The sequence below is a fragment of the Pyrus communis genome, chromosome 11 (assembly GCF_041283825.1).
Source record: "Pyrus communis isolate YQ-2024b chromosome 11, ASM4128382v1, whole genome shotgun sequence".
Lineage (NCBI taxonomy): Eukaryota > Viridiplantae > Streptophyta > Magnoliopsida > Rosales > Rosaceae > Pyrus > Pyrus communis.
Window position 1 is genome coordinate 32424807 of NC_142575.1, and position 9831 is coordinate 32434637.

The 9831-nt window shown below is 39.4% G+C and overlaps 2 protein-coding genes across 5 annotated transcripts; one reads left to right on the forward strand and one right to left on the reverse strand.

Annotated features, from left to right (window-relative positions):
* Positions 1–207: 207 nt before the first annotated feature.
* On the forward strand, positions 208–4904 carry LOC137741605 (caffeoylshikimate esterase-like). Of its 3 annotated transcripts, XM_088679302.1 has the most exons (9): positions 221–422; positions 458–513; positions 701–791; positions 960–992; positions 3001–3147; positions 3240–3370; positions 3612–3749; positions 4079–4177; positions 4331–4904. In XM_088679302.1, exons 2-9 carry the CDS (start codon positions 493–495, stop codon positions 4712–4714), a joined length of 1044 nt encoding a protein of 347 aa, XP_088535428.1. In that variant the 5' UTR covers positions 221–422; positions 458–492; the 3' UTR covers positions 4715–4904. The 3 variants fall into 3 exon arrangements, with proteins under 3 accessions (XP_068337404.2, XP_088535429.1, XP_088535428.1); XM_068481303.2 differs by having other exon boundaries at positions 208–513; XM_088679303.1 differs by lacking the exon at positions 3612–3749 and having other exon boundaries at positions 219–513.
* Positions 4905–5136: 232 nt separating this feature from the next.
* On the reverse strand, positions 5137–9441 carry LOC137741606 (UDP-glucuronic acid decarboxylase 2). 2 transcript variants are annotated; one of them, XM_068481304.2, is made up of 7 exons: positions 8546–9441; positions 7991–8138; positions 7425–7504; positions 7149–7232; positions 6986–7060; positions 5834–5926; positions 5137–5731 (listed from the first exon to the last, which is right to left on the reverse strand). In XM_068481304.2, exons 1-7 carry the CDS (start codon positions 9167–9169, stop codon positions 5513–5515), a joined length of 1323 nt encoding a protein of 440 aa, XP_068337405.2. In that variant the 5' UTR covers positions 9170–9441; the 3' UTR covers positions 5137–5512. The 2 variants fall into 2 exon arrangements, with proteins under 2 accessions (XP_068337405.2, XP_088535427.1); XM_088679301.1 differs by having other exon boundaries at positions 7991–8133; positions 8541–9286.
* Positions 9442–9831: the final 390 nt, after the last annotated feature.

Below are 9831 nucleotides of genomic sequence, written 5' to 3' on the forward strand. Positions count from 1 at the left end.
TTCAAATTCAATGATTTTTTTATAAACATGATCTATCAATGATGTTTTAAAATCTAAAAATTCATATGGTTTCAAACACAGATAGGAACCAATTCGACAAACTCTATGCTGAGCTAGGCACGTACATCACATTTTACCATAACATTAACGCACGAAGCATCTTTACTATATTCTTCTATATTATAAAGCTTTCGGAAAAGAAATCACATTTCCAGATAACTACCCACCGTCACTCTCTCTCTCTCTCTCTCTATATGTCTCTCTCTCTCTCTCATCATCCGTTTCAGAGTCTCCACTTTCTTCGCCATCTTCTTTCGGAATCTCTTTCCCTTTTGGCTAATATTATAATTTATGACATTGCCGTTCACCAACCTTCTCTTTTTCCAAATTGTCATCGTCACTGGCTATAGATCCGCAGTTGCAGAAAAAACATGGGTTCCATTTGATCTCTGAGTCGTTTTCTTTTCTTTAAATTTTCTCTCTTGCGTGAACATGGAGGTAGAATATCAAGAAGTAAGTATATATATACATGCATATACACACACAGATATACATATATATATATGTTTGCTTGAATTATACAATGTTGATATATACACATGTTTTTATACATACATACATACATACATATATATATATATATATGTATATATATAGTGTTTTGTCTGATGGGGATAAATATATGTTTGAATGAGAGAAGGTTTACATAAGGAATTCAAGAGGAGTGCAGCTTTTTACTTGCAGATGGTTGCCCTTTTCCTCTCCAAAGGCACTTGTGTTCCTTTGCCATGGTACTCTTCTTCTCTCTCTCTCCTTTCTTTTGTTCTTTTCAAACTTGGGCTTCGAGCGAATACATCGTTCTAGTCAACTTGGCTATATCTTGGACCGTTCCCGAATCAGCTTCCTTGTTTGATGGGGCATGTGTGGATATTAATTGGTGCTCATTAATGGAGTTGCAGGGTATGGCATGGAGTGCAGCGGTTTCATGAGAGGTAATGAATGCCATCTTAAATAACTCATCTTCCTCTTTTTCATTCCTTCTTTCTTCTTTCTTTAATCTCCGTTACTATGACTTCTTTAATTAATCTGGCATTTTAACTTTTAATTAACTCCCAATATACAAATAGAATAAATCGACAATTAATTTCTTTCCTTCATAAATTTTATTAACGAGTGACGCTAAAGAGGTCGTTTACTTAGACCATATTTTGTAAATCAAATAATGACTGTTAATTGTTAAATTTGTTGTAAATCATTAAAAGAATTTATTCAGTACATTTTTCTTCAAAATATTGGTGGTGTTAAAGATAGTAATTTCCCGTAAAAAGCAAGACTCCACTTTACGAGAGTTAAGAAAACGTATATAATACGTATTTTTACTCTTTTAATAGTAATAAGTTTTAGGGTAACTTTCACCTTTCACCATCTCCACCTTTTTCTGCATAAGAAGGAAATCTAGTGGATGCCAAGCAAAACCAAAATTAGGCAAACCAATTTACTAGCTAAAAAGTTTCAACCCAACCGATGGACTTCCTTTTTGTGAAAGGAAAGTGATTTTTGCTGCTTTTCTTTTTTTCTTTTTTCTTTTTTTTTTTTCTTTTTTTCTTCCGATACACTTGTTTTAATTTTCTAGCTTATTAAATTGATAAACAAACAAATCAAGAAGAATTAACACTCGATGTAAGGAAAGTGATCTTTGCTTCTTTTTTTTTTTTCTTTTTTTTTTTTTTTTCTCTTCCGATACACTTGTTTTAATTTTCTAGCTTATTAAATTGATAAACAAACAAATCAAGAAGAATTAACACTCGATGTAAATGTAAAATAAAAGTGTGAAAATCATTACTCTTCTGCCGCGAAAAGAAATATGTTTAGCAGGTCAATGTTATCAAATCAAAAAGTAGATGATAATCTTCTGGGAAACAGGTGCATGTAAATCCATTTGCACCTCTATTCCTTCACTGCATTTGTTTAGCATTGGCACCTTGCGATTCAGAAAGGGGATAGGAATTAGAAAACAAACAAAGTGCGGACATGCTTAAATCATTGCCGAACATTTGTATTGCACTGTCCCTTTTATGTCCTATCCCACCCAGCCCTGGATTATTTGGGGCACAATAATCCCATTCGCATTCCCAATGCCTACTGCACTGTGCAACTGCTGACCTTATCATTTATCCCACCTTTCTGGTTTTTGTTTTTTTTTTTTTTTTTTTTTTTTTTTGGTTTATGTTCAATTATTTGGGGCACAACGTGGGTTTCTTTCAGTTCATATATATATATAAGTTCCTTTTTGGGGACGCTGCTCCACATACGGTTAAACGTGGAGCGGGATACATAGTGTCCTCTTATTAACTTATTTTTGATAAAATGTTGAGCTTTAAACGTTTCCTACGTCGGGAGGAAACGGTAAATACAAAGACACTATCTTACTTCGCATTTTATGAACAGTGGAGCGAGTTACCTATTAAGCTGTTCATACGTATGTGTGTGTGTATATATTCTGTTTATTTTATAATTAGTACAACGAGAAGTACTTGCACACACCCGATACATGCAACGTCTCAATCACATATATTTCAAGTACCATTCACATGAATATACATGCGAGAGAGAGACAATGCATGTAGCAAATCCCAAGTACTTATGCATGCAAATTTTTCTCATAAAGAGGCCTTCTCTTGACATAAAAATATCCTATTTGAAAATGATAATAATTTAAGCAATTTTCATGTGAAGTATGGATTTACTTTTAAAATCATTTTGTGGGGCCATCATTGACAGCAACCTTCTATCGATATCCTAAACTGCCCCATCATTGAAATTGAAATTGTTTGGTTTGGTTTGGTTTGGATTGGATTTGGATTTGGTTGGCAAACCAATTTAATTTCTGCTGTAGGGACTCTAGGTGTGGCAAAACTGAATGATTTTTAATTACTTTTTGTTTCTAGAGTTAACTATTAATTGACAAATTAATTCGATCTGCTATGATCATTTACATAGAATGTGGAATCCGCCTAGCTAACGGGGGATATGCCGTGTTCGGAATTGACTACGAGGGCCACGGACGTTCGAGAGGGGCCAGATGTTACATCAAGAAGTTCAAAAACATAGTCAACGATTGCGATGAATTCTTCAAGTCGATTTGTGGTACGTATCCAATTGAATTACAAAATCTTTTAGTGTGACGATACAAAGTAATTTTAGTTTTTAACGAATGCATTTTTAAAATGGTATCACAGCCGAGGAAGAGTATCGAGACAAGTGTAGGTTTTTGTATGGAGAATCCATGGGAGGGGCAGTTTCTCTACTGCTTCACAAGAAGGATCCCACGTTTTGGAATGGAGCTGTTCTTGTTGCACCCATGTGTAAGGTAACAGTAACGCACATTACATTTACATTTAGTTAAATTGTGCGTAAGTTTTGCTAGGCTAATCCGACCACCGAACCTTTATGTATAGTTTCACTCACTTAATCTCGTTTTTTGTTCCAAAAACTAAAAAAATAATAAAACAATAACAAACGATTTGGGTGTAAGTTGGAGTTTGGTTTTGTTGGTGAAGCTTGGTTTACCAAATTAAACTGATCGTTTATTCCATACAACATTTTGGTAGATATCAGAAAAGGTCAAGCCACACCCGCTGGTGATCAATGTATTAACCAGAGTGGAGGAGATTATTCCCAAATGGAAGATAGTACCCACCAAAGATGTCATTGACTCCGCCTTCAAAGACCCTGTAAAGCGCGAAGAGGTAATAACTAAATAATCTTAAATTTTGACAAAAATACATTTTTAGTCCCTGTAGCATTTGCAAAGTTCCACTTCATTGTATTAAACTTTTATAGTTTACAAATTGTACCAATCCGAAGACGTCCCTTGTACAAGTCCGTCAAATTTACTTAACAGAAGTTGAACAATTTTCTCGAATTTGTCCAATTTGCAAAACTAGATGCAGGAACGAAAGTGAAACTTGTGCGAAAGCTGCAGGAACTAAATAGCCTCAAATTTGTAACGCTTTTTTTTTCAAAATTTTAGATGTGATGGGATGGAATTTAAATGTTTAAACGGTGTCTCTTTCAGATAAGGAGCAACAAACTGATATATCAAGACAAGCCGAGGCTGAAAACAGCACTGGAAATGCTGAGAACTAGCATGAGCCTTGAAGACACTTTGCATGAGGTTTTTTCTTGCTTCCATGTTATTCAATACGTTTTCGACGAAGCGATATTCTATTCTAAATTACTCTAATTTACGGGGAAGAATTCAATCTTGGGTGCAAGATGGCCGATACACGTTCCTAGCCAACTAATATTAGACTGATAATTTGAGCAGGTGAGACTTCCATTCTTTGTGTTGCATGGGGAGGCAGATACAGTTACAGACCCAGAAGTAAGCAGAGCACTGTATGAGAAAGCCAGCAGCACAGACAAAACCATAAAATTGTACCCCGGAATGTGGCATGGTCTAACGTCGGGAGAGCCAGATGGGAACGTTGAAATCGTCTTTGCAGACATCATAACTTGGCTCGAGAAGCACACGAGTGATGACAACTCCATCGTGGTGCAACCAATCCACACGTTTAAGAATGCCATTCTGACAATGAACGGCACGGCATCACCACCACCCCCGACACCAATAAACAAGCAGCGACCGTGGACACCATCGTATTTTTGCGGGTTGAAGGGGCGCAGATTGCTACATCACTCGGCAATGTAGCCCTTGCTCTTAAATTTTCCTCTGGATGAGAAATGTTAGGAACTGAAGCGTCACAAAAGGGAGGCATTGGAAATAAGCGTTGCCGTTTTTATTCATGTAACACAATATAATGTTTCATGGTGCTCTATAATAATTCATCTCCAAATATCGGACACTCTCACTAATGAGTATCGTATTTTTAGAAGAAAAATGATGTTCACACCTTTGTTTGTAACCTAATACGGGTTTCCCTAAAGCGAGTTCGCCACCGTAGCAGCACCATCTGCTAAAACGTAGTCTCCTAAAAATTCTCTCCTGTAATACATTTACCTCCCTAACCCTGGGGCTTTTGGAGCATACAACTGATACAAGCATCTTAGCTAGAACGTTGATATATAACTAAAGAAATCTAAGAGTATCCCAATTAGCAATGGATCAATAACTTGGAGAAGCTAATTTAGAATACATCAAGTAAATATCATTAAAAATTTTGTAATCTAATCAACGCCGCCTCTAATGGAGACTGATTGCACAGAAAAGAATAGGAAGACGGAAAAGAGAGGCACTCGCTGTTCTACTAAGCTTTAAGACGATAACAACACAGAACGAACAAAAGATGGACATAAAAACGATTGCTGGAGCTTATATGCTACTGTTTCTGTTGCTACTACTGCCGCCGTGAGACCTTTGCTGCCGTATTTTGTTTGGAAATTGGAGAGGGGAAAGAAAGGAGCTGTCTCTCCCAATTGCCGGTTTGCGAGTGAGACTTCAGGTATATGTGCCAATTGCCATGCCAAGACATTAACATCGGTAGGATTATTACAGGGCGGTTGTAGTGCCAGCTTCCTTGTGGTCACTGAAGATACGTTTCCTGAAGTCAGAGACCATGAGAGGGAGACCCTTTTGAAGGGACACCTTTGGTTGCCAGCCCAGCAAGTCTTTAGCCTTTGTGATATCAGGCTTCCTCTTGTGGGGGTCATCCTCTGTGTTCGGCCTGTACTCGATTTTTGCTTCTGGGTCGATGGTTTCTTGCACAACCTGCAAGCACCAACCAACAAACAAGCAAAATACTAAATAAATGAACCAGAAAACTATTAAGTTGCAACATTTGATTAGGGATTTCATCTGATCTCAATTTACCTTTGCAAGTTCGAGCATGGTGAATTCACCCGGGTTTCCGAGATTGAAAGGTCCCACATGTTCACCTTCCATCAGACGCATCAGACCTTCCACCTGTTGTGTATTGCAATACACAAAACAGCAGTGTCAAATTACTTTTCAGCATCAGCAGCAAGCAGTACTAAACCAGAAAATCACTTATGCGGGGAAGAAACTACTTTCTGCTTTCCAGCGTAACAGCCGAAAGCACACCCCAAATGCCCAACTACGAGGTATTCTATCCCAAATCACACTTCCATATAAGAAAATAAGAAAGTCTACCGGAAATTGTAGTACCATATCTACTAAAACATATCACTGCCGGGCGCCAGATACCCAAAATTGGACTATTTACTTCCTCCAATATATTTATAAGCATTTCGAAAGAAACATCGTGAATGACACTAACATCCTGCGTTTCTGAGGTTTACTAGTTTTGATTTTGAAAAATACATATTACTCCTCCGAGCAAATAACGATGGTGCAAGAATACAGACAAGTCAACCCAGACTTACCAACATAAGGTGGTATTAAGAAACGCATGTCGATGATTACTCGCCATACGAAGAAACTGATCAAAATGCACAACATTGACTAATTTTGCTTGCATCAGTGCTCAAGTGCGCAGCATGTGCACAAAAGCATCAATTTTGTATTAATCTGTACAAATTTTGGTTCACAAACCGATTTTAAATGCTTTGTTCCATGCACATGGGCAACATAATATTCACTAATATCTTTTAGTCACAATCTTAGTCTCTGATCTCGCATTACAAAATTTTCACATGGCTCGATAGATACTTTAAACCCTAAAAAGAAGCAATTCGGAATATAAAAGTAAGTACTGGTTTGGTACTGAAGTGATTTTATAAAAAGTGGGTATAAAAAAAAACTGAGCTAAAAAAAGTGTGTAGTAAACACTTAAAAACAGCTTATTTTCACAATTTTGGGTGAAAAAAAACTGAAAACGTGAAGCAGCAAAAATGAGCTTATTCTCACAGCACAGCAGAAGTAGTTTTTTCAAAACAAGCAATACCAAACCAGCCTTAAACCACCAAGCTAGGCGTGACGCAACAAAGCAAACGTAAATGGTACCAACGTCTTAAAATATTGTGTTAAAGCAAACTCGCTCACCAGATCGGAAACATATTGGAAACTCCTCGTTTGCTTCCCGTCACCATAAACTGTCATCGGCTCTTTCCTCAACGCCTGCATTATGGCCATCATCCCGCATTTAGCACTAAAACGAAGAGCTCATCGTTTCAACGAAAGATAATTCAATATACAAGCAATTTACCTGAGCAACGAAGTTACTAACAACGCGGCCGTCATCTATGCACATTCTCGGCCCGTAAGTGTTAAAAATCCTAGCAATCCTTACCTGCAACAACATCCGAAATTTCAAACAGAAAACATTACATCTAAGATTTAAGCAAAAAAACAATTCGTGACGTTATAAACCCCGCTGTATAGGGTGATTGATGTGACTGATAAACGTTATATATGTAACATTACTGCAATGTTCACATCACATTTATTTCGGTAAATGTGATAAGGGTAAATGTTAGCATACCTCAACACCGGCTCCTCTGTGGTAGTCCATGGTCAATGTCTCGGCCGTACGTTTTCCCTCGTCGTAACAACTTCGGACACCTGCCAGCCATTCAGACAATCAAACGTTGTTTGTCAGGCAACGGACCAAAAACTCTGTAGACCCTGTCAGATCTAGACCTACTCTAAACCAAAGGACACCTGTCGGTTTTACAATCCTGCCGTCCACCTATTTCCTCATTTTACCGCCCAACACCTTTGGTCACGGCGGGGCGTGGATAACACATCAGTCTCCACCGTCCGATGTGTGGACCCCAAAAATCACGGGTAATCTCATTGACCGTGGAAACCGGAACGGGTCTGAGGAACGTTTGGCCACGTGGGCCCCACTAACCGTGTCCAACGTGCATTTGACTCCTTTAAGAAAAAGACAGGATCCGAAACTTCATTCGAATCTAAGACGCAGACACTCCGACGCCTGTCTCGCGCATGTTAGACTAAACACGCATCTCGCAGCTAACGTGCGCCGTGACGACAGGTACAAACGTCTCAGAAACGGAGAGAAAAGAGATGCTGTCGGAAACTCACCGATTGGATTAACGTTGCCCCAGTAGGTTTCAACCTGCGGGTGCTGCAGAGGATCGCCGTACACCTCGCTGGTGCTCGTCAGCAAGAACCGAGCTCCGATCCTCTTTGCGAGACCCAGCATGTTCAGAGTCCCCACCACATTGGTTTTGTGCATCTCCGAAAATTCAAAATTAAGGCCTCCAAATAATGATATTAAAAATTGAAACAAAAATCATACGCATACGTGAATTAAGTCAGTTGAATACGACAGCGTTCCTGTTACCGCCTCGGGCAATTGTCCAGCGGTCACTTTGGCCAATTGGTATGCAGTCATTTTTGCCTCACGCCGAGGAAAGGGACCGCCTGACCAATTGGCTGAGACACTGGCCAAGACACTGTTGTGTCTCAGCCCAATTGGTCAGGTGTGACCGTCTTACCAATTGGCCAAGATACTGTTCTGTCTCGGCCAATTTATCAAGGAGTGTTGACCACCTGACCAATTGGCTGAGACAGAATATCTGCTCTCAGAAAATGTGAATTATACCAGTTGAAAGAAATTGTAGTAGCAAAGGATATAATGGTCTTGACGGGGTTGAATTTATAATGAACAGGGGAGGCAGGGCAAGCCAGATGGTAGATCTGGTCGACCTCGAGCAGAAGTGGCTCAACGACGTCGTGTCGGATGAGCTCGAATCTCGGGTTCCCGAAATGGTGCATCACATTCTCCTTCCTTCCCGTGAAGAAGTTGTCCACCACGATCACGCTGTCGCCTCGCGCAATCAGACGGTCAACAAGGTGCGACCCGACGAACCCGGCCCCGCCCGTCACGACGATCCGGAGCCCCTTTCGTTTCAGCCCCAGTGGCACCTTCCCGCTAGAACCCCAGCTAGTCAACCCGAATCTGCGTTCGTAGGCCGGCTTGTACTGGGTCGTTGCCGACGAATCGAAGTCGTACCGGACGTAGTTCGAGATCGGTACGTTGCCGGAGGCGTAAGGAGAGCGGGGGGTGGAGGATGGGAGGAGGGTGAACCCTACGGTGGCGATAACAATGCCGACGAGGATGAAAACGAGGCGCTGCTCTCGGAGCAAGTACTGAATCGGGCGGGTCACGGAGGCCCACGGCTTTGGGCGTTTGGGCGAATAGGTGTCCGCCACATGTTGGTCAGCTTCGTGCCCTCGGAAAATCAGCTCCGAACCCATTTGTCGGAACTGTGTCGGAAGAAGCAGAGTGAGTTTAGAGTTCTGAGTCGGACGAGTTGGAATCGCCGGCAACTCGCTTTGTGGCGGGTTTTCGTGATGCGGTCTCACTCGTGTATGTTCCGGGTATTTAAGCTGTGGGGGAGTCCGAAATAGGCTCTGGGTTTTGGCGGTAATTACAAAACGGCCCTTCGTGCCTTTTCCTGTTTGAAAAGTATAACGGTTATCATTTGGTATTTTACGGAAAAGCAATTATAATAGACGGTCGTCTAATCTACTGATATTATTTTTTTATTTATAAATAAAAATTGTAACTTCAGATTCGTGATATCAATAGTTTATGATAAATTTATTGGGTGATTTAACTTAAAAAGTAATGCTAGGACGATCATTAATTAAATTAGATTTTTAAATTATATGAAGTGATTATTGATGATTAAATTATCATTTAATTATTAATTAATATGTTTATTTCTTACTAATGATATGTTATATAATTTAAATATATCAATAAAAAATTAATTTACCTAATATTATTTTAACAGAAATATTTATTTCTTCATATAAACATATTGATATATTGAAAAATTATATATTGCTAATAGTTGGGTGGTTTGGTGGGTTTTGGGTTTCGTTAATGTATTTTGAATTTTTTTCATTGATTA

What these genes read in the sequence shown, in the direction of transcription:
- LOC137741605 (XM_068481303.2), top strand. Translation starts at nt 493, where the DNA reads ATGGAGGTAGAATATCAAGAA. An exon ending in TGGAGGTAGAATATCAAGAA is followed by an intron (nt 514 to 700) that starts GTAAGTATATAT and finishes GAATGAGAGAAG; the next exon opens with GTTTACATAAGGAATTCAAG. An exon ending in ATTCTTCAAGTCGATTTGTG is followed by an intron (nt 3,148 to 3,239) that starts GTACGTATCCAA and finishes ATGGTATCACAG; the next exon opens with CCGAGGAAGAGTATCGAGAC.
- LOC137741606 (XM_068481304.2), bottom strand. Translation starts at nt 9,169, where the DNA reads ATGGGTTCGGAGCTGATTTTCCGAGGGCACGAAGCTGACCAACATGTG. An exon ending in ACAGAGGAGCCGGTGTTGAG is followed by an intron (nt 7,233 to 7,424) that starts GTATGCTAACAT and finishes ATGTTGTTGCAG; the next exon opens with GTAAGGATTGCTAGGATTTT. An exon ending in TTAGTAACTTCGTTGCTCAG is followed by an intron (nt 7,061 to 7,148) that starts GTAAATTGCTTG and finishes GCCATAATGCAG; the next exon opens with GCGTTGAGGAAAGAGCCGAT.